General features: G+C 40.8%; 1 protein-coding gene across 3 annotated transcripts in view; it reads left to right on the top strand.

The window, feature by feature from the left end:
- The first annotated feature begins 1,143 nt into the window (after positions 1 to 1,143).
- The window catches only part of LOC121090359 (microsomal triglyceride transfer protein), a 28,351-nt gene continuing 2,486 nt past the window's right edge, over positions 1,144 to 27,008 (top strand). The window contains exons 1-17 of one of the 3 annotated variants that reach the window (XM_040598826.1): positions 1,168 to 1,314; positions 4,097 to 4,257; positions 6,068 to 6,255; positions 6,630 to 6,773; positions 8,775 to 8,882; positions 9,622 to 9,738; positions 11,054 to 11,193; positions 12,031 to 12,181; positions 15,550 to 15,707; positions 16,569 to 16,737; positions 17,286 to 17,393; positions 18,365 to 18,577; positions 19,571 to 19,782; positions 20,406 to 20,503; positions 20,605 to 20,726; positions 21,497 to 21,724; positions 26,615 to 26,739. In XM_040598826.1, coding sequence (XP_040454760.1) covers positions 4,191 to 4,257; positions 6,068 to 6,255; positions 6,630 to 6,773; positions 8,775 to 8,882; positions 9,622 to 9,738; positions 11,054 to 11,193; positions 12,031 to 12,181; positions 15,550 to 15,707; positions 16,569 to 16,737; positions 17,286 to 17,393; positions 18,365 to 18,577; positions 19,571 to 19,782; positions 20,406 to 20,503; positions 20,605 to 20,726; positions 21,497 to 21,724; positions 26,615 to 26,739 — 2,348 coding nt within the window. In that variant the 5' untranslated portion in view covers positions 1,168 to 1,314; positions 4,097 to 4,190. Of the gene's footprint in view, positions 1,315 to 4,093; positions 4,258 to 6,067; positions 6,256 to 6,629; positions 6,774 to 8,774; positions 8,883 to 9,621; positions 9,739 to 11,053; positions 11,194 to 12,030; positions 12,182 to 15,549; positions 15,708 to 16,568; positions 16,738 to 17,285; positions 17,394 to 18,364; positions 18,578 to 19,570; positions 19,783 to 20,405; positions 20,504 to 20,604; positions 20,727 to 21,496; positions 21,725 to 26,614; positions 26,740 to 27,008 lie in introns of all 3 variants that reach the window. The other 2 variants (XM_040598819.1, XM_040598836.1) reach the window with 2 other exon arrangements.

The raw sequence follows: 27,008 nt of genomic DNA, 5'->3' as shown, positions 1-27,008 counted from the left end.
CTGCTGGGCAATGACTGACATGCACAGTGTTCGGCTTCCCTTTTGGCACAAGGCAACAGAGGTGGCATTCATACCACTCAAGGCGAAGGCTGTTCTCACCTTATGATTCCTTACTAGTACAGAGGAGCTGGTGGCAGAAATGGCCCATTTGGAGCAGCTAAACACAGCCTGGGGTGGCACTGGTTCATCGGGGGTGTTTGTAGCTTGCAGTCTCATTAAAGCAGCTCCTGAAAGTGGAGTGAAAGAGCGTGGTGATGGCTCACGGGTGTGCCTCCTCTACAAGCAGGACCATATCCTCCCTGCTTGAAGATCCAGGGAGGCTTCGTATGCCAGGAAGAGGGTGTCTCTTCATAGGCTGTGACATCCAAGGTGTGCCAAGGAATGCTGAGGAGTGCCCTACTGCCTCACCATCACCTGATGGACAAGGAGGTCCTTTAGCAAGGCCTGTGGCCATGAGGCTGAGTGCAAGATGGCTTGGGATTTACTTTCACAGGAATCAGGGAAACATGCAGGTTAGTCAGCTGGGGGCTTATTGGGAGGTGGTGAAGTGAGCGTGAGAAAAGGGGAAAATAGGGGTGAAAAGGAGCGCTTGGTTTGCTCTGCTCCCAGACCCAGCCAAGTAGGTACTCTTCACTGAGGTGGGACAGAACAGCTGGTTTATTTCACCTCTTCAGTCTCTAACCTCTGCCACTGCAATGATGAAGATGGGGACTGGGGCTGCTGAAAGATAATTTATTTGGTATGAACTGACAAAGTAGCATCACTTTTGGGGATGGCACTGGTAAATCTCATGTACTTCTGCTTCCAGGAAGACCCTTAAAAAGCATCTGCCTCTGGGGTTGCTCACAAGACAATGACAGTGGTCAGGATCTGGCCCCTGGAGCAGCAGACCCAGTCGCCCTTTTGTTCAAACAGGAGGAGTGGCAGGATCTCCTGGTCCTGCCAGGACTGTAGGTGGGCTTCCCTACTCAGAATGTGACAGTGTGGGGTCAGTATTCAAAAAATGAAAGCTGAGATGATCGATAAAATGGGGTAGAAACCACCAGTTCCCTTAGTTCTTAATAATTAACTGGAAGTCCTTTGATGAACTTAGTACCTGAGCATGGAATTTGGAATCTGACCTTTACTACATCTAGATAAACAGTGTGGCCGACTCGGCAACTCTCTCTGCAAGCGCCCCTCTGCTCTCAGCAGTTCACTTCCTGGAGGCTCTCACACTTCATGCTGCAGTCAGGAGCTCAGGGGAGTCCAACATGATTCTTCTTACTGTGCTGTTCCTGTGCATCATTTCCACCTACTCAGCCTCTGTTAAAGGTAGGTCTGTACTGGGCTCGGTTCAGTTTTTGGCTCAGCAAAGGCATAACCAGTGTTTGTATGCAGATCTGTTTTGCATCAAACATTATCATCTTTACTCATCTGTCCTTCAGTAACATAAAATGCATTTAGTAATTACGAAGGTTTAGCACTTGTGGCATTCATATCAGCAGAGGGGATGGAGGAGAAAACGCTTTCTGGTGCATGGGGCCAGCAGTGTGAACCAGGAGACAGGGGATCTTGACCTTGCTTAGTCAGGACATGCTGTGGGGGCACTGACTTGAAAGGGACTATTCACATGCTCAAAAGAAACAGAAAGAAGTGCTCTGGTGGAGCAGAGCCAGGAAGTGCTCAGGGCTCTCCAGGTTTCAGCTTCTAAGCAGTTGACTCAGCTACCACTGAAGTCACTAGCAAGCATCCCATTAATTTCTTACTGGTTGCTCTGCAATAATTCATGAAAACCTGGATGTCTGCACAAGCTCTGGGAGCAGGGCTTTACTCAGGTGTCCTGACAAAGGTCAAGGGTATGAAATCTGGAGGCTGCCTGCTTCAGCCGTGCCAGTATATGAAGCAAGGAAATGTGTCTTTAGTAATCGTCCTTCATGTACAACCTGATTTCAAATTTAGAGGAGCAGCAACATTAGAACAGGAGCCAACACCTAGTTTTCAGTTTAATGAAGATGTCTTCATCATGATGATCCTCCTGCTCCCTGCAAGGGATCCAGGACACTGAATCTGTGTAAGCACGGAGCAGCAACCCTCCTCCCTACCCCCTTACACCAAGAGTTATAAAGCAAAGAAGTTTGCAGGCAGTTCCTCTAGCCGTGACTGTATTTGATGAGACTGCTGAGTAACTATGGTTAGATACCGATGTGCCACAATTCTGGTGTCTGCTCTTCCCAGCTTCTCCTTAATATCAACTAAGCAAAGCTCCTTCTTGATCTGAGGTAATATTTGCTTGTCACTTTATATCCCCAGAGTACTGAGCAAGCATTTTCTCATTAATTAGTCCTCCCCTTCAGCTCTGCCAGGCGTTGTCTCTCTCTTGTGCAGAGAGACTGAGAGCTAAATTACTGGCCCAAAGGCCACTTAGTGACCTCAGTGACAGAGCTGGGATTAGGATGAGTGTTTTACTTCTCCACCAGGCCATGCTGCCTTTTGGAAATATTGAAGGAATATTCTTTTAAGTCAGATAGATCAGCACATGTGAAACTTTCCTACTGTGGTTCCACTTGAAAAATGTTTTCAAAGAAGTGGATGGGGTTTGCTTTTTAAAGCTATCCAGTATCAGAAACAGTGGCAAATATAATTTATGAAGGTAGAACCAGCAAGCAGTTAGAGAAGCACATGCTATGCATGCCATATGTATTAATAAAAGGCACAGGACTTGACAGCTGTCTCTACTCATGCAGTGTAACCTTCTGTATTATACAGTATCATGATTTAATTATAGACTTGGCATGTTACCCTTAATGACAGACACTTAACATTACTAGTCAAACTATGTGTTATGCACTCCACCTTGAAAGCAGGCACTTCTGACCCCAAGAGAGCATGGCCGATTGCAGTCTTTATGTCTATCTCTTCTCCTTTCTCAGTCAGCGGGACATTTGCCATCAGCTGTAATGGCAATGGCTCTGCAGGCAACAAGGACCAGAATGCTGTGCTGAATACAAAGGAAAGAGCTTCTAAAGGCAGGGGGATTTATTAAGAAAAGTTTCTATCAGAAAGGTGTAGGAATATTCTTTTTCAAATATTTTTTTCATGAAAGATGACATGAAAATTTAGTTATGCTGTTTTGAATACTGGTTCTGGGCAGTGATACAGTGTCTCTGTCCCTCAGCCACCGATATCCCCCTTGCCTCTCAAACTGACCGTGCTACCCAATTGTCTCTCTTAGCTTCCCCATTTCCACTGGGGTAAGTGCTAACTCCTTGGGACTGCCTTCAATACTGCCTCATTCCTGCTGCTTCTCTCATCGTGATTGACTGCTGTCTCACCCTTTTCCATCAGTGACATCAGTCTTGCAACTAAAGCCATCTTCTGCCCTGGCTTCTGCAGTGTTTTCCACATATGAAATGGTGAAAGCTTTCAGAACCTAATATTCTTCTAGCTCCCAGAAATACTTGGCAATTATTCATCTCTCATGACACTTGCAAGAAGCTGCTGCATTATTTGCTTGTCTGTTTCCTTCAGGAGGGAACAGCTCTTTTGTATGCGGGGACACGCAAATGCTAAATGGAAGGAAGAGGGAAAGAACTCTTGCAAAAGGGAAAGAAGATGTATGGGTTGAGCTGTGTGAAAAGGAAGAGGATAGGTGAAAGGTGCTTTTAACTGAAAAGAGAGGGACAACAACACCACAGACATCCACCTTAACTAACAAGACACTTGTCTTTCAGTACCCAGATCATTTTTCTCAGACAGGCTTTTCTCCCACCTTTTATCTTTAGATGAGACTGTGTCACCCTCTGTGTTTAGAAAACACCTAGTGGATGGCATTTGTAAAATCTCAGCTGATACTAAATCATTAGCACTGGTGTTTCTGCTACAAATGAAGGACATTTTGAACTAGGAAGCAGCCAGCTCTGCGGTACTGCAAGGAACTAGGGGTGCCCCTGAGAGGTGCAACCATCTCTGGGCAGGCACTGAGCACAGTCTGCTCTCAAGGGCAATGTAGCATCAAAGCTGATAGGAGTGACGGGAACTGGGGAAGTAGCTAGGAAGTTCACAGTAAACATGAAGGAAGGGTTGTACACCTCTTGGTGACTTTGTTTTGAAGCAGACACACAAGACATGCAAAGCCAGAAGAGCCCCATCATGCCAACGTTAGTGCTTCAGCCTCCCTGCAAAAAAAAGTTACAGCTTTGAGCTCTCACATGCAAACATGCTGCTCCCCCTGGGATGACCAGACTTGCTGCACCACATCTCCAGCTGGCATACAGTGTAAGTCAGTTTAGTTCTGTGTAGCTTTGCCAATTTACACAACTTGCATACCAAACTTGGTGGGGTCACCATTTTCCTTACATTCTTTGAAGCTGATCTTAATCTACTGCTATACCACCTGAGTGAACAGGGGAAGGAAGTGAGAAAAACCTTAAAAAAAAGGGGGGGGGGGGGTGTTGATTCTTTGAGTCCTGCACAATATATCTGTCCAGCCATGATGGAACTACACTGTGTACCTACCTAACTGGGATTTAAAATCTGAGAGCAAAGAAAGAAAAGACTTTGGTTTTCCTTTTTACCAATGCAGTGATTTGAAATTTATTTAGCAGAGTCAAATAAAATGCTGAGGGACATGACGTAAATCAAGATAGCCTGTTGATTCTCTGCAAGGGACTTTGAACACAGTGATTACATTACAGTATGCTTAAGAATTTATCTGAGATGTTTTGATAGATTTTTCTTCTTTTTTTTTTTTCCCCTGCACTTGTCATAAGACTGAGATGCATCTCCCTGAGGACAGCACTTTGCTTTTCTTAGATTAACTCTGTTGTGAGGTTGTAGTCTCTGTTCTTTACCTCCTGAACTCCATGAAGATATTTCCAATGGATTCAGTGGTGCAGCATTTGGGTCTGAGAGGCTAGTACTGTGCTGCTTACAGATAGCACCTAAGGTCACTGTATGTATGTATTTGCTTTGTGGATGTAAGAGTACTTTGTGTACAGCCAGCTTCTCCTCCCTTCCCTTCCCTCTAGTAACTGACTTCATCAGTTTTTCTTGTGTGGAAGAGACCTTTGGGCCATCCACACAAGAGGAGGGAAGCCCTCAAAGGCACTGAAAAGGCATGTAATGTATACTCTTTGTGACAAAATATTTAAAGGGTATACAAGAAGAAACTGATTTTCCTTAGCCACAGATTTTAGAGGCATGGTCTTAATTCCTGTGCCTGAGGCTGCATATAGAGTTGTGACACTGATGCCACACATTCCCCACATGGCTGTGCATGAGAGAAAAGAAAGAGAAAAAAGGAAAGGGTGTGGTAGTAAGTAGTTTTGTAAAGGAAAAATGAAAGCCATTTGTATACTACATATTTCTTTTACACTAACAAGAGCAACTGAATCCCTAGAGAGCAGTCTGAGTGGCTGTTAATGCAGATGGAAATGGCACCATAAATTGTGTAGGCAAGTTGCATTTATGCTAGAATTTGGCTTTTATAACCGTTAAAATGCATCAATTAACAGCAGAGGCACAGCTATAGGGACAATTATTTAGTTTAAAGAACAAGGGCTTAATTATTTAATAAAAAAATATTTTCCCAATGTCTTCATTACATTCACGTCACCTCTGGGCAAGGCTCTCAATGGAAAGATTCTCAATAAATGTGCAAGAGATGCAGAGAAAAATTTCTGTTGGCTCCAACAAATTATATCACTGCCTTTCAAATTGCTAAGCACACAAATTGCATGATTAATTACAATACTTTTACAGTATTTTGAGTTGCAAATTATTTGGGATTAATTTTGAATGCTAACATTTCCAAAGTAAAGATTTTGGTTCTATTAAGTGTAGAGCTAGAACAAAGTATCTGTGGGCATTCTTATTTTAAATATATGAGATCAGTGTCAACTTAATCACAAAAGAACTTCAGCTGCTCCATTGAGAGAGCCTCTGTAATCAAAGGCAGCAGGATCAGTCCCATAAATTTTCGTTGGCAATTAAATTTTTATTTTTCTAGAGGTATGTTATAGAGAAATTGACAGATTATGTGAGTTAGTCAATTCTAAAACACTGTTTGTTTTTGCTTTCCAAACAGGGCACACTACTGGACCAAGCTTAAATAATGACAAGCTATATAAATTTGCTTACTCAGCTGAAGTGTATGTTGATCGGGTGAAAGCATCACTGCAGAAAAGTGCAGGATACCGGATTTCTTCTGGTGTGGATGTTAACCTGTTATGGAGAAATCCTGACAATGACGACGACCAGTTAATCAAAATTACGGTAATTAATGTCATCAGACAACTTTAAAAAAATCCCTATTTTTTCTACATTTATCTAACTGCTAATCTAATCTTGAGGAATTGATTTTCAGAATATGAGCTAAATCTTTTATTCTTCTCTAGCCTATTTGCTAAATACAAACTGGGATTGGTACTTACTTAACTTTATGGTGAGTTTTTCTGCCACTTATTTCCCCAGTGGTGAGTGCTGGGGTTTTTTTGAAAGCATAGATTTAGTAATCATGGAAGATTAATGATCAAAACCAGAAATGAAGAAATTAAAAAGAAGTATTAGGTGATTTAGTCTATCCAGCCTACCCCAGGCCAATGCTAGACTGCTCTCTACATGAATTTTCTCTGGTTTTACTTTGCTAGATAAGAGATGTTCAAGTTGAAAATGTGAATGAACGTCCAGCTGCTAAAAACATCTTCACAGGAAAAACCACAGAGAAGATAATTGGGAAAGAATATCTGGAAGCTTTACAGAGACCCATAGTTCTTGAGCTAATCCGCGGAAAAGTAAGACCCTGTCTTTTAAAATTCAGTCCCTGAGGAAACCTGATATAAATCTTTTCTTACAGACTTGGAGAATTTATCAATTCACTATCCTCTCAGTGGTCTTAATATGGCATTGTGTTCCATCTTTCTATGTGAAATGCAGTAGTTTAAAACAGACTGTGATTTACCTGTAAATTGTATTTGGGCCCTTCCAGTCCAAGCTTCTTGTGTGTTGAGAACACCATACAGTATGGAAGTAAACAGCAGATTGACCATGAACATATGGTTACACATGTGCACAACTGCTGTGTAAGATTTGTGCTGTTGACTTCAGTGAGGCCAAGATTATATCCAAGGTCTGAAGGCAGAAAAGAAGATACAGTTTGTCACGAGGGAGGTTATACTGAATCTGTGAGGAACACTGTTAATCACTATAAACCCTTACCAAATATTTTAGCATGACTGCTTTCCCTCCTTTCTGGCTTGCTTATTTACTTCAGTGTCACCTGCAGTTTCAACAGTCCCAAGTTAATGAACTTGATGCTGAAAGAGCTACACCCTTTGATGGTGTTCCTTTACTGGGAAACTGTCTCAAAAAATCAGAAGAGAAGGGATGGTGAGCAGGTGTGTCTCAGCATGTACTTGGGTTTTATGGCCTGCCCTGAGAGAGCACCAAAACACTGTCCCACCATAGGAGCACCTATGTCCAATTGTAGCTCTCAGAGTTACAGTTTTGCTCAGAAGGGGATTCAAGTAAATCCAGCTCCCCCTCTTTTTCCCTGAGAAGCTGCCCACTTGTCCTCCTGTGCTCAGCCTACTGCTCTGGCCAGGGAGTGGTAAGGCTTGAGCCATGGCTGCTCCTGCCTCCTCTCCATGCTCCTTCACCCTCTTGTTTCTTGCTGCATTAGGCTAACAGCCCTGCTCTCCCCTCTGCAGACCAAGCAATGCTCAGCAGGTGGGACATGGGCAGAGGGACAGTGAGAAAGAAGGAAGGTTGAAGGTCACGCTCCCTTTTCTCTTCTGCAGAGTGGAGTGAGGGCTGTGACACCCTACCCCAGCAGATCTTTACCTCCTGCTGTAAATAGGCACTGAGCACATACCCTGGCCGCCAGCTCAGCCTACTGAATTGCAGCTGTTATCAGGCCTGCTCAGTAACTTTCAGACTCAGCCTTGTCATCAGTTTTACACAACATAAAAAGAAACAGAACAGCACTGGCTTCCAGCTGTACGCAGCCCTGAAGGAGAGCAGAGGTATCGGAAGAACACTGTCAAAATACATCTGCTTCTAATGCATTAAGCAATTCACATGCTAAGATTGAGATGTAGCATTAAAAATTTGAGTTTTTTCTCAGGTAACAGGGTCTATACACTCCTTTGATGATTTCTCTATGGTGTGATACTTTCATCCCTGGTACAGTGACCTCACTTTCCAGGGTTACCCTGAGATAACACGCTGATTGTACTTAGAGTTGCTGAAAAAAAGTGCACTTTTAAAGCACCTTGAATGCAAAGTGGAGGTGCAAAGTCTTGTTACCAGAGGAGAGGCTCAAGCACAACAGTTGGCCCATGAAGTGCAAAGGTTGTGATATGTTTGACACGTCATTTAAGTCATTCTAACTGTGATTTACTTATGATTCATTCATAAGTTTTTGTAACCTGTGATTAAATTGCAACAGATACTATGCCCCAGTGGGGAAGGATTATCTAAGGATTATGCAGAAAAATTAGTCACTTGTGAAATTATGTAATTTTCCCCATTTCCTTTCTAAATTCTCTCTAATTAACAGGAAGTTGTTCACTGTACTGAAACTGCATTTAGGTACAGCTGAAGGCCAAAACTTGTTTGTACTGTTATTGACAGGCCCTGCAGCCCTTGGAGTTTGCTTAAATAAGGGCAACAGGTCCAAATTCAGCTTCCCAATCAGAAAAAAGTAAAAGGAGTTTTTTACAGAGATGACCCACACTATCTATTCCTTTCTTATTTAACCAGACTTGTTATATACTTGTTTTTTATTCCTACAGGTCAAAACCTTCTACTCATATCAAAATGAGCCTGGGTTTACTCAAAATATTAAGAGAGGTCTGGCTAGTCTTTTCCAGCTACAGCTGTACTCTGGTGCTGCCCATGAGGTATGGTGCTATATCTGGCAAGATCATCATCATCAGAGAAACAGCCAGAGCCTGGTCTGCTCAGAAAGGCAGACCTTGGCTCCCACTGACTTCAGAAGGAATGAACTGTGACAGAAATCAGCCCTTTGATCACATTTCACGTTGGGGACATAAAGACAGTCTTCTGAATAATCGGTGAAATAAGTTGCTGCAATTAACATAAAGAACTAGGTGAAATCCAATTGATTTAAGATGCTTTTATCAATTTAGCAAAATTTTGTAATAAACCAACTTAAACCAGGTCAGTATAAAAGAGATTATACTGATGTTTAAAGTCAGTAGATTCCTAAGCTCCATTCAATGGATTAGGCCATTTTAAATCGGAATATCCACGCAAAGTTAGCAATGGTTTAATCACATCCGGTTAACCTGCATTACATTGTTAAATTTCTACATCTGTCCACATGAGCAAATCTGAAATTTAACTTAAATTCATGAGTATAGTGCCAGTTGCCAGGTGTTTCCTAAATTTTTTCTTTAAACAAACTTTCCTTCACAGCCATCTAATGAAAAGTACCCCTGCTGATCCAAAGCAGGTGGTTAGAAACACTGATACCTTCCAAACTGGTAAATAAACCCAAACAGTGCAACATATCAGGTATAGGATTTAAGCAGTGAAGAAAATGGCTCATCTTTGGAAAGTGTTCTGGGGTCCCCAAGATAAATTCAGGAAAAGTCCTAATTAATTCTTTTTTCCAAGGTGGACATATCTGGGAAATGCAATACTACTTACCGTGTGCAGCAAGATCAAGTGACTAAAACAAAAGCCCTGGACTCCTGTGAAATAGAAAAAGAAGGATTTACCAGCCACAACCAGGTATGATTTCTTTAACAAAATAAAATCTATTCTGCCTATTTAAAATATATTCTTAGAAGTATAGAATCATTTAGGTTGGAAAAGACCTTTGAGATTATCAAGCCCAACTGTTAACCCCAAACTGCCAAGTCCATCACTAAACCATGCCGCTAAGCTTTTTAGTAGCTATTACACAATTTTTCAAAAGTCCTTTCTTGCGTTACAGAAAGCAAATTCTACAGAAAACAAATTCTACGTGTATGTTTTGTACTATTACTAGTACAAATTTCATATGTAGTACCGATGGGGAGAACAGGGAATTGATTCTCCTCTTGTGTCAACCACCTTGGCTCAGCTGACATTGAGTACAGCACACCAATTTGTATAACTTTTGGATCTTCATCCATAACACATTTTAGTTTCTATGCAGATTTACAGCACTTTTGTCCTGGCTGTACTGAGGTTTTAATCGATGTGAGGCTTTTCTTTCTTTGGAGGAAAATACTAGATGCAGTCACGATAGTAACCTTTTCCCCAGCTGCTAAGTCACAGCACTTAGCATATGCAATAAATGCCAGGCAAGATGCTGATTCCTGAATGGAGCCCAGTGAGGCTTGCTTGGAAGGTCAAAGGCTTCCCTAATGCACAGGTGTAATGTAGGAAATGTGCCGTAGAGGTAGCTGAAGCCCTACTATAGCCTTAATGGTTCTCTACTACTAGTAAATGCCTTTCTAAGCAGTTACTACTGAGTGCAGGCTGGACACATGCTGAAGGCATTGGGATTCTCTGCATTAGAAACTGACCTTTCTCAGCTCAGAGAAGTACAAAGGTAGCACATACTTTGTTAACACCTCAACACTGACAGTATTCCTGATTTTAACACTTGCCACAAAGACTTCATCTTGTTTACAAACAAATCAAGCAAAGTGGCTGGCTTTGCTTCACAGGTGTGAACATAACAATCTTATTTACAAGTTATTTCCCTGGAAAAGCTTCTCATTTTATTTTAAATGTATTTTTAACTAAATGAAGTACTGAGTATTTTCTTAGTTGCAGCCTGCTCCATAACTTGCTCCCCTCCTCTGCCTTTTTTTCCCTCCAATATATATTGAATTTGACACATACAGTGCAGAAGTCAGTGGCTGCTTGTTGCAGAAGGAATTTTTGAGAACCTGGTTTATAGGCTTAGCTTGAGATGTTGTCAACCCACATGCACCTTCCGCATTTGGCTCTATTTCATTATGAGTTTTGCCCTGATTTGAAACTGTGAGCTCTTTTCCTATTTTGTTGTTTATTGATCAACCTTTTTTCTGATTTATTTTTTAATTATTTTCAGATTTTAGATATCACTTCAAAAGCCACATCTGCCACAATTTATGTGCTGGAAGACAGTTTCATTAAATCCATTAAGGCAGAAGAAAATTATGTTGTGCTTCTGAATTCTCGACGAAAAACAGGTGCCAAAATAGTTTCAAAGTAAGTTGGGCAATTTGACTGTTGTTGATGGTAGCAGGACCAGTGGTTCAGGTCAGGTTATATATGTATGTCTTATAGCATCAAGATCTAAGGCTTTAAACTCTCCAGGTAAGGATATAGGTCTCTTGTATCCATATGATAGTCAGTCCAACTTTGATTAGGGGCTGTATGCAAATAATAAATAATATCATTTATAAGGTAGGAAATGAAAACAGCTGGAAATGGCCAAAACATTTTAAGCAACACATAACTTCTGTAGGTGTTCCATTTCCGTGGCCTCTCATTTCTTAAGAAATAGTTCCAATAGATCTCCATTTGTAGTATGTGAAAGCTCAGAAGTATAGATAAAAAAAATCTGCTGCATAGGAAGGAAATAACATTGAAACCTAATCTGTGTTAGACCCCAGACTCCAAAACACTGAAAGTTTGGAGATACTCATGCAAGATAAATGATTCAGGCATCTCCTCACTGTTATGATATTTTAAAAATGTACATTCAAAATCTCACTTTCCAGATCTTCTTATCAACAGATATATGAAACATTTCAGAATGTATATGGTTACTGAAGACTATTTACCAGCGATATATCCATACTTTAGAAAGTCTATTATTTAGGTATTTTATGCCACATACCTCTCAGTAGTAATTCTGCTGGTATCAGATACTTGTTACCTTAAAAATGCCGTAGATCTGCCATGTTCTGGAAGTCTATTTTAAAATAAGACTTCATTAAGTCTGCGTTCTGTGGTTTGGGCCTGTGGAGGATTTTTTTGTTTCCTCTTGCTTTGATTTCTGCATTTTTGCTTTAACGGTGTCTTCACTGTATGGATGCACAGGCAGAGGCTGGAACTGAAGTCAGTACAAGCTGGCCCTGGACTGATCGCTGGCAAGCAAGTCACCGGTGTTATCAAGACTTTGGACTCCAGTTATGTTGCCGTGCCACTAGTAGCAGAGCCAGTCAAATCTGAGTGCAAAAAGTGTCCCTCAGTAAGTAAACACAGGCTCATTGGGAGTCATTGGGATTCTGGTCAATTAGCTGAGCACAACAAGTACGAAAGAAGTTTCTGTCCAAGCACCCCATGAGGAGACATCTAACCTAGCAATATAAAATACACCCCAGAGTGGGGAGCATGGTAGTGGTGCAGTGGTGCTCCACCACACAAGGCTGTTCTAAGAGCTACCTCTAAAAGTACCAACCTTTTTGCTCTCTTTCAAAGACTGAGTGCAGTATTTCTCAAAACAATTGAAAAAGAAAATAACCTTTTGTTTTCTCATCTTTGCCAACCCTGAGTTGGCAGGAGCTTATTTCCTCTGGGTAATGGAGTGGGATGGTTGGCCAATGTTTATAAATCATTCTGTGATGGATGAGCTGAACTGCTCCTAGAAATTAAAGGTAGTTAACCGTTCCTTAGGCAAGCTAAACATTTGTTGGTAACATATCTAGCCTCTTCTTACTACCTGACCCTGAAGTAAGTCTTTTAAATAAAAGACTTTATAGGTATTTTGTAAGTATAAAATGAGGGTTTAGTATTCTTGGCAAGTCCAATACTGTTCTCATCTTTCCCCTGGAAAAAAAAATTACCTTGTTCTTTTTATATTTAAGATGTCTGAATACCACTAAGAACTTTGTTTGTAAATGCATCATCTTTTCTTTTGCTGATGCTATTCATCATAAACTAATATAAATTACTGCAGTGATTGTTGGCAAACAATTTTAATGCTATTACCATTGTGGAATGTATTTAGCAGAAAATGGGAACATTAATTTAAAAATTATTATGATCTGCTAGTTTTTTATAAGCAAAATAAGGCTTCTATTCAGCACACATACTTTTAATCCTCCAGAGATACTCCTTATGAGCACAAATACCTTACTATATTGGAACTTGTGCTAGTTATTTGGAATTAGCATTGCACTGTAATAATTTATCTTGTCTAATGCTTGTTAAGCCACAGAGAAGATAAAAAATAGGTGGGGGAAAATGAAACAGAAATGATGCTGCATGTATGCTGGAGCAGTTCTGAGCAGAGAATATCAAGGGATCTTAAACAGAGCAGGGACAGGTGCTTTTTTCCTGACTGCCCATTTGGGTTTGTGCTGATCAATTTGTCACTTGGAACAGAGTTTGTCATAATAGTTATAGAGATAATTTCCAGACCAAGATAACAAACATAGGGTATAATTCCAGAGCACTGCCTGGGGACTGAGCTATGTCATTATAAACCTAATGGCATGATGAGAATGAAGTCCTACTTTCTTACTGTATTTTACAGTAACTGCTATGAAAAGATGGGGGTCTGTAAACAGAACACTGTATCCAAAGCAGCAACATAACATTTGGTACTTACATATCATAGTATACATTAAGACCATGCTGACATGATATGCCCTACAGTTTACGCTTTCAAGACCCTTTTTAAATCGTAATAGGTCTTACCTCTATCTTTATGAATTTGGTAAAATAACCATTACAAATCCACTTCACACACGGCAGCACTAGCTTCTGTGGGGTTATAACCATCATTTACATTTAAATTTAGGCCTAGATTTCTGTGTTTAGACATCATAAAGCATGCTATCTTCAGAAGAGTTCATAGTTCTTACCTTTTTTTTTTTTAATGTTTACGGTTCCGACAGAAAAAGGATGCCTCTTCTGAAACTGAGGTGTGTTTTTTCCATCATGTGCAGCCAGCCTTTGTAGGTTGGTAAATCAGCTGTCACACTAACATTCTAAACCAACTTCTGCTCTGTTTAGGACCTCTTGATTTGGCTTGAATTCTCCTGGGGCGCCCACAAGACCTCTGGTCTGATCTGTCAGACACAGAGATTCTTGTCTGAGCTTGGCTGAGTTGCCATGTGGAAACGTATGCATCTGTGCCTGAATCCTTGGAGCACTCAAACCAAATTTCCTGAAATTCACATGAGGAGAATGAGGCTCCTTGCAAAGGTCAATTGTGAATGCTGGCTTTTAAAATCATGGTCACTGCAAGAGACAGCAGCTACTCCTTGTAGCAGTCAAATGCTTAGAGCACACCCCCAAAGAGGAAGACTTGGTTTCCACTCTCTTTTTCTTGAGATAGTTCCAGCTCCCACCTTGCTTGTCTCTAGGGTATGTGCTAAGCTAAGATCAGCCTACACAGCTGGGCTCTGCACAGGAGAAAATACAGAATTAATGAGGTTAGAGATTTTTTGCTGGGCTATGGTGCAGCTTAACAGGGGGGAATAGAAAGTGCCCCATACATTTATCCAATTTCAGCTTATAATAGCCACACTGACCTTGGTGCTAAGCACTAATCACCAGCTGAGGTTAATAGACCCATCTGTGCCTCAGAACACAAGCTCCTCCCAGCTGGTCATTAATCCTCAGGAAATATCCTATGTCTCAATCATTGTTGCCTAATTATTGTCTGTTACAGTTGATGGAAGTTGTACTCTGTACTGCTGAACGATACTTATATTTGCCAGCAGGTTTCAGCGTTATTGCCTAGTACAAAACCCATGAAGAGGGGAAGTATTTTAGTAAGGGTCAAATGGGTGCTAGTCTTATTTCCCACTTGGGAAAACTGCAGTAAACACTGCTGCAAAGAACAGCTGAGTTTTCACCAAGGAATGTTCTTAGTAATTTGACATAACAGAGGCAAAGGTGAGGGAGGAAAGGTCAAAATACCTGCACCAGTTTCTTATGGAGTGTATCTGGAAGGACAGATACAGGTTTTATCATGTTGGCTCATTTAGGTCAAAAATGTGGTGTGTGGAATAAATGCAGCAACAGCATTTGAAGAAATTGATACCTGTTCTAATACCATCTTACCTATAGTTTTCTACAATAGCCACAAATCCCTCCTCATCTTATGCAGGTTTATGAATAAGAAATGGAGCATCCACTCCTGTTCCACACTAAACACAAAATTACCATCTTCTAAGAAAACATGATTAATTTGTGAATTGCAGATTGTGCAACCCGCACTTTAAAAAAAATTACTTAGGAGAAAATGGGAACAGAAGGCAAACACTGTATTCACCAAAAAGCACAGTGAATTTCCCAGAGAAGATAATTCACCTTATTCCAGTTACAGTATAAATAATCATGTTTTATTCCAAAATAGATTGCACATAAAGCAATGTACATTATCAGGAAAATACTGAAGTCTTGGTAGAGAGTTATAGAAAGGTTTCAAAGATATTTGTGTTGGGATGTCACAAATTAAATAATACTTAGCTAAAGGATCAGCAATCTGTTGGATTTCAGCTAATTTGAGCAACAGGTGGCCCACATATCTGCATTTAGTAAATTTGATTTGGAGAACTGAAACCACAATATGAGATATTTAACATAATGTGAATTGTTTTGCAGCTTTCTGAACACTGGCAGAGCATCAGAGAACATATGTATCCTGAAAAACTTTCCAAAGCTGAAGCAGCAAGAAGCTTTTTGTCCTTCATTCAGAACATCAGAAAAGCTACGAAAGAGGAGATACTGCAGATTATTAGAAGTGAAAATAAAGAACTTCTGTAAGTCATCATGAACAAGCTTTCAAAAGGTTTAAGTTACTTAAAAGTGCAGAAGGGCAAATTGCATGCAAACAGATTCAGTTCTACTGGTGATGTCCTAGCAATGCAAAAACAGTATTCAGTAGTTTCTACAGGAAAAGGATTTTTTTTTAAAAGCTGTGTGTGTGCTCATAGTATATTTGCAGCACACTGATCAGCCACCAAGATTGTATCTACAATGCAAGACAAACGTGCTTTGTAACTTACCCAGAGGTTCTCAACCTGACTGCTTGTTCTGAAACACTCTGTAACTTGTTCTTGACTTGGCCATTTGTGTCCTTCAAATGGAAATACAGCAAAGAAGGGGATGATTCATGCCTGGATATTGTGCTAATATCAGAGTTTGGGTGTGAACAGCATGTGCACCTAGACTTGGGAGTTGGAAAGCATTTCCAAGTCACACCATAGAGTCACAATCTTTCAAACAAATTATAGCAGTTGTTAACAACAGAGATAAACCTGAGAGTAACTTGGGTAGCATGGAAGCCTGTTCTCTAGCTGTCATTGTATATGCAGAAATAAAACACTTCTTTCAATTTACAACCTTGTCCTGTAAACTTTAAGACACTCTAGATAGTTCTGGTTTTTTAATACTTTTTTTGTCCCATATTTGCATAAATTCAAACATTATTATCCATGGATATGATTTTGAGGCGGAAGAATTCAGGGACTCAGTTCTTTTCAACAAGAGTAAAAAATTCTGTCTCATACCTGCAATTAAGAGATCTTTCAGCACATTAGCTTTTCTTTCTACATGCAGCAAAGTCTTTACAGTGTTTTCTAGCTCATTACGATGATATACTCATTTCCACTTCTTTGTAGTCCACAGGTAGTGGATGCCGTAACCTCTGCTCAGACCCCAGCATCACTGGAGGCCATACTGGAGTTTCTTGACTTTAAGGATGCAAGCACTTCTACCCTGCAGGAGAGATTCCTGTATGCTTGTGGATTTGCTTCTCACCCCAGTGAAATGCTCCTGAAATCTTTAACTGTAAGTCAAAAGAGAAAACAAATACAACAGAGTTAATATTCTTGAGCCTCATCCCTGTCAAAGGGGAAGGGAAGAAGAACTGTTGCCATTTCCAGTTTTCCTTTCTTTATCCCTTCCAGGGTTTCCTTTAAGTTTGCAAATAGCCTATAGCCTGGAAGCAACAAAAATGTGTAGGTCCAGACTTATTTGCAAAATGTTATCAATATCTACTCCTTGGAAAGCAAACATAATACTGATAATAGCAAAACAATTTCAGGATTGTTTGATTGTTTCTTTATTCAAAACCTGTAACCATTTAGTACTCATTGTTGTTGGGTTTTTTTTACATAGCTTCAGAATGAACCTACTATATGAGACACTGAATGTAACTCAAGGGGGAAATGGCAATCAGTTATTACATCTAATGACAAAATAGTGCTCTGCTTAGCCTGAGCCCAGGCTGTTGGGGGGTTAATACCTTTGCACTGCAGTAATGTTCACAGGAAGTGAGGGACTATGGTTCATCATATCTAGACAGAGAAACTAACAGCATTGATTTTGCATAACAGGCTAAGTTCAAGGGTGATATCGCAAATGAAGAAATCAGAGAAACTCTTGTCATTGTCATGGGAGCACTCATCAGAAAGCTGTGTGACAGAGAAGGCTGCAAGCTTCCAGTGAGTATCTGCTGTTCAGTGCTGGCCAGATTCTGGTCTGCAACGCATGTAAATGATCCCTGCTAATGTTACTGGGAGAGCAAGAGAGACATGAGAAGGATATTCCCCCCTGTTTTAAAATAAGCCCACAAACTCCTATGTTTGATAGAGAGATATTCTTTTTTCAACAGTGACATCTACTTCATCAGCTTTAGGTTTTAATTTGGCTTTTTCCCATTTCTGTGGATTTGTCCCAGTTTGTCCTTTTTTGACAGAACTTTTTCTCACTTCTGTCAGCAGAAGCAGTACTTGTGCTCCCTTGTGCAAAACCTTTGCAGGTCCTCAGAGAAACTAGCAAACTCAGGATCTATATAATATTTGCAATCCCCTTAGGTTATGTCAGCTCTGTGAAGAAAATAAATTCAAGTACTCAGCTCTGCTCCAGAGATGCACAGAACAGCTCAGAAGGAAGGCTATCACCTTGATCATAGACTAAGTAAATGCTGGTGATAGAGGATGAGAATGATCAGACAGGACACTTCTGCCTGCTGGATCTGTGCTGTTTGGGATTGCAGCACAGTGCTGAAAAGACACAGAGCACCTGAGTGGCCCTTAGAAATCCCATTTTCCTTCCCCTGTTAATTGCCAAGCACTCTTATAACATTATGTTATGAAGCACTAAAGAACACTTCCCTTGTCTGTTTGTGGGGACATGTTGGCCCCATAAGTAAGACCTGTGAAGTCCCCAAATCAGAGCAAGTGCAGCTAGCAAATGAGAAATCTATGGACCAGGTGTCACTGTGACTATAGCCACTTTGGTTATGCTTGAAAGAAGCCATCAACATGCAGTTTACAAATTACACCTTTGCTAACCCTGTGCAACGATGCTTTGAAACAAAAACATGCTAGAACCCAGCCTGCCTCTCCTACCTCTGCAAGGGAAAAAGGTAGGTTTATGATCACCATTTAAACATGCTGTTGATTTTCTTTAGGCTGTTATGGAAGCCAAAAGGCTGATTTTAAGTAGACTGGAAAAGGCTAAGAAAGATGACAATGTGAGGATGTACTTGCTGGCACTGAAGAATGCACTGCTTCCTGAAGCAATTCCGCTGCTGCTGAAGTACACTGAGTCAGAAGAAGGGTCCATCAGCAATCTTGCTGCCACTACCTTACAGAGATACGATCCTTCTTTTGTCACCAAAGAGGTAAGAAAAGAAGTGCAAGACATTGCATTAAATGTAAAGAATAAGTTAACAGAGTTCATTTGTCAGTCCCACTCTTTTTAAAGATGCCCCACATACGTTTTTTTACCTCCAGAAAATTATTATACACACTTCGGTTCAAGCCAAAAAACTCTACACATTCCTGCTTGCCAAATCCTGGCTGCCAGTCTGCCAGTGCTAGTCAGCCTCATTCACAGACAGCCATTGAAGATGGCAGGCAGTCTTTAGGGAAAACTGGTCTCCCTTTGCAAGAGCACTGCCTTCCCTGTGTGTAACCCCTGTTCTTCCTTGTACTTTCACATAGCCAGAGAGAATGCATGAAGTTAAAGAAGGGTAAAATAGCTGCATCTTACCTTGCAGCCTCCATGAGTAAGAGAAGTACAAAAGCAGAAGGTGTGGTCCTGCCTTCGCTGCATTACCCTGCAATCAATTTCATGCCTACTGCTGGCAGCTGTGACTAAGGTTGTCAGGGTGTTGCTCTGCAATGAACATGCTGGAAGCTGTTGGGTCAGTGGCTCTCCATGGACTTACCTGTAACAAAGATGTGTCACAACCTTCTCAGGGACGTGAGGCCACCACAGGCATTATCTAGAAAATCAAAATTGCAAGATTCTTGATTTTTTTAAGGTACATATTCCCTTAACAGTCAAGGAAATCTCTCTTTTGGCCACTGCCATAGTGTTTTGATCTTAGTGCTGCTACTTATTTACAACCCTGCTGTGAAAATCAGTGTGGAAGGCTGTATTTGGACTGTGGCTGAGAAGATAACAGATGCCCCACTTGCCCATGTGGTCACTGAGCTATACATGTCTCGTACATTCCAAAAGGACCATGAAGAACAAGATGCTGAAAATATATCCTTATGTATTAGCCTTAGCTATGGAGCTAGCTTAAGCTGATATTATAAACAAGATTCCAGTCTGTACTTTGCCCAGTCGTCTGTGTGAGCACTAACTGAATCTGTTTCCTGACCAGGTGAAGGAAACAATGAACAGGATATACCACCAGAATCGTAAAGTCCACGAAAAGACAGTGCGAACCACTGCAGCTGCTATCATCTTAAACAGTAACCCATCCTACATGGAAGTGAAAAACATCCTGCTCTCCATTGGTGAACTGCCTCTGGAAATGAACAAGTACATGCTCTCCATGATCCAAGATATAGTTCACTTTGAAATGCCTTCCAGGTACATTAAGTTCAGTATAAATAAATATAGCTCATCCTTACTTCTTCGCAGAAACCCAAAGAACACAGAGGTTCTCAATAATTACTACTGTAAAATTTAAGAAGAGTATAAAAGGATGCCTGATTTTTGTGTCACTTTCAGATACTGGTATTTCAGAATAAATCTCTGCATTTTGATGACATTCATTTAATAGCTATTCACATTTTCAGAGGTACAAATAAGAATTAGTCATCAAATTTGCATTACTGTAAGAAATGTTATCTGTTAGTTTTAATTATCTCATTGGGGCACTCACTTTTATATTTTAAGAACCAGCAAACAAGAACAATTTTAAACATCACAGCACTAGAATTAAAATAATCAAAATACCTCTTCTTCTCAACACCATTAATTTTGAAGCAAGACCTTTGCTTGCCTTTCTACCTATGGCTGTAGGGAGTAGCTGAATTTGAGAAAGGTTAAGTCTGAATTTTAGTGGGAAAATGTAAGGGTTTTGAAGACCTCCTTTGCTACTGGCAAATTCACCCTTTCTCAAATTTGGTATTTCTACAAACAGTAATACCTTTGGTACTGTAACATTTTTGTGTCTCTGTGGTTTGTTTGTTTGTTTATAAATATCACAGCAAAACTGTTCGGCAAGTTCTGAAGGACATGCGTGCTCATAACTATGATCGCTTCTCCAAGATGGGCTCTTCTTCTGCCTACTCTGGCTATATTACACGTATGTAACCATGAAACTGCCTTTTAACCCTGTTTGTATTCCCAAACATTGGATTAATCCACTAGTTTAGTCACAGGTACCTTCTTTCTTTTTTACTTAAGGTGGTCCCGATGTATCATCCACATACAGCCTCGACATTCTCTATTCAGGCTCTGGTATTTTAAGGAGAAGTAACGTGAATATCCGTATTTTTGACAGAAATGCTGAACTTCATGCCAGCCAGGTAACTGCCACACTGTGCATAAAAACTAAGCCAGTAAATGGTCCTCTTATTACAGCTTCTCAATCAATTCATTTACTTAAGACCATAAGATTTGCTGCACTGGGGAGAGAACAACCAGTAATGGGAAAAAGAAACTCACAAGAGCCAATGAGGCACACCTTTGCCCTAACCAAAAGACAGATGTTTTGTTCTGCATCATATATCAGGTTCTGTCTCTGGTTAAAGCCTATGCTGTTTATCTGATGTAATCAGTAAAAGTTTGATGAGTTTGTAAAATCAAGTCCTGTGTTTCGGATATAACACTGAATGGAAATACAGGGTGAACATCAAATGCACAAATCAAAGAGATTTAAATAAGATGCCTCTGGTTTGGACTTTTTGTAATGTTGGCAAGTACATTAAATGTTATAAACCTAAATTTCTGCAGCACAAAAATTGTGCAGTGGAACATCTTTGGGGTTTCCTCCCGACTTTGTGGAAAATAGTCATATGAATAAAGGAAAGAATGTTTGAAAGAAAAGCAGGCTTGGGACTGTGATCTGTATGTGGGCAAATTCTGCCTACATCTAAAGGGAAAAAACATGCCATGAGATTATTTTATTTCCCATTTTTCTAGCTGCTCTACCTGGTTCCCTTAAGTCTTAACCTCATACTTTTTCATCCACAACTACATAAATAAGTTCTTAGACATTAAGAAAATGTGTAGGATTCTTAACAGCCTGGGACGGGCAGAGATTTTTTGTTGATTTTGTATCACCATCGCTTCTTAGGTGGTGATTGAAGCTCAAGGTCTGGAGTCCATAATAGCTGCAACTCCTGATGAAGGCGAGGAAAACCTGGACTCCTTTGCTGGCATGTCAGCCATTCTGTTTGATGTCCAACTCAGGCCAGTTACATTTTTCCAAGGGTACGGTGATTTAATGTCTAAAATGCTCTCAGCAACTGGAGATCCCATTAACGTGGTGAAAGGACTTATCCTCCTGACAGATTACTCACAGGTACTAATGGCACACTGTTTGCTTCTTTTTCTGTCTCCTAAGCACAGATTTTCTTTCTTTTCAACGCTGATAAACCTGATCAAAGTTACATAGGGTTCTCTTATTATGGGAGCAATAGAAAAGTCACAGGTATTAAAAAACAGAATAAAATTACATGAAAAGAAATTTAGAAAAAAGTTGAAAACTTGTATCATTTTAGAAAACAAAGTGACACAGAATAAAAGCAAATCCAGCTGAGTTTCCTCTAGAAAACTCATATTGCAATCAGCTATGGCCTCCCCTCACACAATTTCTTGTGATATAGTATTCTCCCATTGGACCACCTAAGTCTTCCTCTTCACAGGCTTTCTAGAGACCATACGTCCAATTTGGCAAGAACTGTCAGGTGCTGCATGAATGCATCACTGGTACTCAAACTTTCCTAGACAGCTAACCTTCAAAGAACAATGCTAAGAGGTCCAAATTTCAAATGCTTGTTACTAGGCAAAACAAGGGATTAAAATGAGGATTACACAGGTTTGATGCAACTGTCACCCCAAATGGTCAGTTAATTTTATGCTTAAATGTAGACTCATATACAAATACAACTGACTACATAATGTATTATTGGAGGACTAAAAACCTAGACATCTCTCTGAAAGTGCAGGACCCACATTTGGGTTGATATTTTTGTGCTTCCTGTGCAAAGATCTCCTTAACCTGTGGATTTAACAGCAGCACTAGCAGCACTCAGCTCACAAAACATCTGCAGGCTCAGATTTTACTTTCTACTTTTCTGCTTTAATTCTTAGCAAAAAAAGATGCCAAAAGCAGATGATGAGAAAATCCACCCTGATCAAAATTACAAACATCCCTTGCATGACAGCTTTCCCCATCCTGAACTCAGCTCAGCCCCTTTGTAACGGTATTGTAAGGCTACAGGGCTTCCCATGGAGTGCACAAATTGGCTAACTAAAGCTCATTCCAACAATGATTTACAGTTCACACGCAGATTATGGGCAAAAACTTTACCATGACCTGTTTAACAAACAGACTGCAGAGGTGAGAAAGATGTTCATGTCCAGTCTGGAGTATACAAGCATGGTCTTTACAGAACTAAGTATTTCCAACTGCTGTGCATGCACCAAGCTCCATACATACCCTGCCCGAATCAGCTGGCTAGGCACCCCAAGAGCTCTGCCAGCCACTGGATTCTCTACTCCTCATCTTTGGAGGGAGAACCTTACAAAATCCTGGGGCACACCAGGGCTCAGACTGCATGCCATTTTTAACAACATCAGGCTGTAACATTTTCAGACACTGACTGTCTGGAAGCCCAGGCAGCACTGTGATGAGACGGGATCCCCACCCTGCTTTCTCTCTTGTGTTGCCACTATCACAGTTGCTGCCTAAGCTCTTTGGGACTCAAACAGTGGACACAACCAAAAGCGTGTGTTCACAACCAAAAAGGCACTTGCTCTTACCTAGACACTTCACAAAGCCAAAAACTGTTTAATGCACTGTTGAACACAGGTTCAGGCTGAGATGCATTTTAAACACAGTACATCTTTCTAAGAATGGATTTACAGCTACATTCCAGGTCAACAGCACCACCAACACAGTTCTGGCCACACAACCCAGTCAAGGTTCATGGGAAATGCTTTCAACTGTCAAGTGCCTGAACTGTGATTACAACTGTACCAGTAAACACTGTCAGAATGGAAGTGTGAATGGTGTAATACTGGAACTGAGGAAAAACAGTGCAAGAGAGCAAGAATTAATCTAGCTTCTTGGTAGTTGAGTACTACCTCCACTTTCCCTGGCCAGCATGAACAGTCCTTGCCCAGAACATAAGCCCCTTTTTTTCATGCTGTTGACCACCAAGCCAAACATGGATTTATCTTCTTTCAAAGAAGAAGAACAGGCATGTGAAACAGTTCTCATTCTATGATACTGAAACTCAGTGTGCCACAGCTGGCTGCAGTGTGATTTCAGAACAGGCGAAAAACAAATGTGAGATACAGATAGCGCAGTTGAGATCAAACATCAAAAGGATAGCTTGGAAGCCAAGACTGGAACTTAAAAATAGGGCAACTGAATTGTTAGAAAAGAATGTATGTATCTGAGTTGCAATTTTTGCATTGGTGCAGCCTGATTTTGAGAAAAGTGATTTTAAAATATTAGAAAAGTTTTGCTCCCCTATTGCTTTTTATAAGGATCTTTTTGCATAGAAAGACCAAAACTGAGTTGTTCTCAAAAGTTCTGTCAAATCTCCTAAATAACTCCCTCCCTGGAAAATAGCTTCCTTTCATTAATTTTTCAGCTGAAGTAATTGCAATAGGCACGTTTTGGAGAGGTGATTCCTAAGTTGGTAATATTTCTTCTGAAGCTTACACTCCTGCCCCGCACCATTTGTAACATCTTTTCTCACATAACTCCACAAACTGAAATCAGAGTGTACTTTACAGCCATTGCAAGTTCTGACAGTGTTGTTTGAGGGCTAAGAATAACGGTCCAGAAGTTATAAATTCCCTCTATAAAATAAACAGCTCTCACAAAACAGTTTTTGAGACTCCTAGGTCACCTGCATTAAAGTTCAGTAGTGTTAGTATTTCTCCTAGGCAGCACACCTGCCAGAAGCACAGAGAAATTAAATACTGTAATAATAGGGCAGAGAAACTATTTGAAAGCCAGACCCCAGTGGAAGATAGCCAGTTCCAGAAGAAGTGCCCACTTCAGCCATCTCTGCATTGCATTACAGTAACACTGCCAGCACAGTACCAAAAGAAACTATATTTTATTGAAATATAGCATGTTTCAGCATTTTAAACGGTAGCAAACTACCTATTCTGATCATTCGGGATCACATTTTCCACTGCAAATGGCACACAAAGCTCAAGATAGGAAGGGAAAGGAAAATACTGCTCCTGAGGAGGCTGGGTCTCTGCGATTTACACCTCCCATCAGCTTGGATTGGATTTGCAGGAGGCGAAGGACAGGACTGAGCTCTAAATAAGGAAATAGATGAGCTAGTAAAACAGAAGACAAGTGCTCCCTAGCTGCTTTGCTGGTTTCAGTGACAAACCTGACTTAATTCTAGGTAGCCTTTAAAGCCTTAAACTGTGCAGCCATTGCAAACCAAGCCTACTCTAATATTATTAAGTGCAATCTGACAATGCATCTAAAAATATCTGCTCCTCTGGTTTTGTGTACGTGTCTCTGCCAGATTGTATACTGTTACCTCCTTGCTCATTAACCCACCCAATTCAGTCCCAATTAAAAGTGAAGTATAAACAAGTAAAACAAGCTTTGTCTCCACACCTAAACAGACTGACAAGGGAAGTATTCCTTGGCCCACTGCAGTCAGTAGAAAAACTCCCTTTGATTTCAGAAAGAAATCAAATTCTAATTTGATTTCAACAATTCCAACTCATTATTTTTACCTTGGCGAAAATAAGAAATCAGAGCATAATGTGACCACACTTGCTGGGGGCATGCTGCGTTTATAAGTCATAGCGAGTCCACTGCATTCTTACATGAAATCTCAAGCCCACTTCAGCAGCAACTGACTGCCAAGTTGGTTCTGCCAAGAAGATTGTTCCAGAGTTTTTCTTATTTGCTCTATAAGGTGAATATGTATGGGTTTATGTATATTATTATTACGCCATTATATACTATATCTACTGACTGAAATGGGCCAATAATATACATTATGTATATGTATATTATTACGCCAACCTAATAATCCAAGTTCTTGATTATGGCAGGAAAACTTGAATGCTCTGAATAAAAACCTCCCCTAATATTGCTTCTTGCTATAGGGATTAGCAAGCCAGAGAGTCTCTGCTTGCTTCTTTCTTAAATCTTGAGACAGAATTAGTTGAAACCACTGGGCTACTGAATTGCTAAGAAGAGAATAGAGACTTTTAAGGTGCCTGGTCATCAAAAAGGGGAAGGAAGTTGCATATTCACACATCCTACAAATGCCTGCAGCATTATAGGTGCTGAGAATATCACAGGCACAGAAACCCGGGAGGAGGGGCAATACCAGCTGGGAGAGAGGAGGTCCTGTACACAAGGAACAAGATCAAAATAAACTTTTCCCAGATTAACAGTTCTTTTAAAACAGTGAATTAATCCGTTAGTTCTTAGGGAAGCAGGACAACTACATAAAGATCGCCAAGCTGAGTGAACCTTACAATCTTGGCTGTGTGTCAAAACTTAAAAGTAATGTCATGAGCCTGAGCTATATTATCACTTCCGAAACAGACTCCACGTGATCTGTTTCCAGTCCAGCCATAGAGGTTTCAAGAAGCCATGAACACACTTGACAGCTGATGGAAAATGCAATAAATGCAAATTCACAGGGGCAATTAAGGCACATTAGTTTGTGAGTTTCGCCACCCAGACACTGAAGACATAATTACTGCCATACGGTGAGGTCAGAGCCATTACCCACTGCAAAACTGCTTGCAGCACTTTGCATCCTACTGGCAGTACAGGGCTGCCTTTGGGTGTGCAGAAGAAGCCACAATGCACTGCACCATTGCTGGGGCTCCAGCATGGAATTTAATCTGATTTAGCTGGACTGCCAGCAGAGCCTCCATGAAGCTTGCATGGCAGATCTTGGGAGACAGAGACCATGATATTCCTTGCAGTGATACTCCTTGCAGAAATTAATGCCAGCTGGCACACAGGGGAGAGGGGAAAGCACCTTGCCTTAGCTTCATCCCATTTTCTAAGGAGCAAGATACCTCAGGGGTGTTTTGTCCATCCCTTCAGAAAAGCCCTCTATTCCTTTTTGTTCCTGCAAATGACAAGCAGCATGATCGCAGCGCAGAAGGGAGTGAGGAAACCACTGAGGTCTGCAGTCAGTAATGGGGGGATACCTGTGCTTTCTGATGCCTCTAGGAGATTCAGCTGCAGTCCGGGCCAAGGGCCAGTGTGGAGTTCCTGGGTGGCCTGGCTATCGACATCTCAGGAGGGATGGAGTTCAGCCTGTGGTACAGGGAATCCAAAACCAACGTCAAGAACCGGTGAGATACTCCCCAGCACATGCTGTAGCTGTGGTCTATAGAAAGCTCAGGCTCCAGAGCCCCGATAGCATCATTGAGAAGAATTTAAATATAAAAGACCTTGCAAATAAGTTAAAATTGTAACGGTTATGTGCAAGGGAGAACATTTGTGCTCCTTTTTTCCTTTCCATCTGGTTATTACCAGTTCACACTGGTCTCACCTGAATTTATATACCTTTACTTGAAGAACAGGCTCCTTTGAGGGCAGTTTTTATGTATGGGTGGTAGAA

This window comes from Falco naumanni, chromosome 1 (genome assembly GCF_017639655.2).
Source record: "Falco naumanni isolate bFalNau1 chromosome 1, bFalNau1.pat, whole genome shotgun sequence".
Lineage (NCBI taxonomy): Eukaryota > Metazoa > Chordata > Aves > Falconiformes > Falconidae > Falco > Falco naumanni.
Note: the sequence above shows the minus strand (reverse complement) of the source record. Positions and strands in the feature narration are given on the sequence as shown.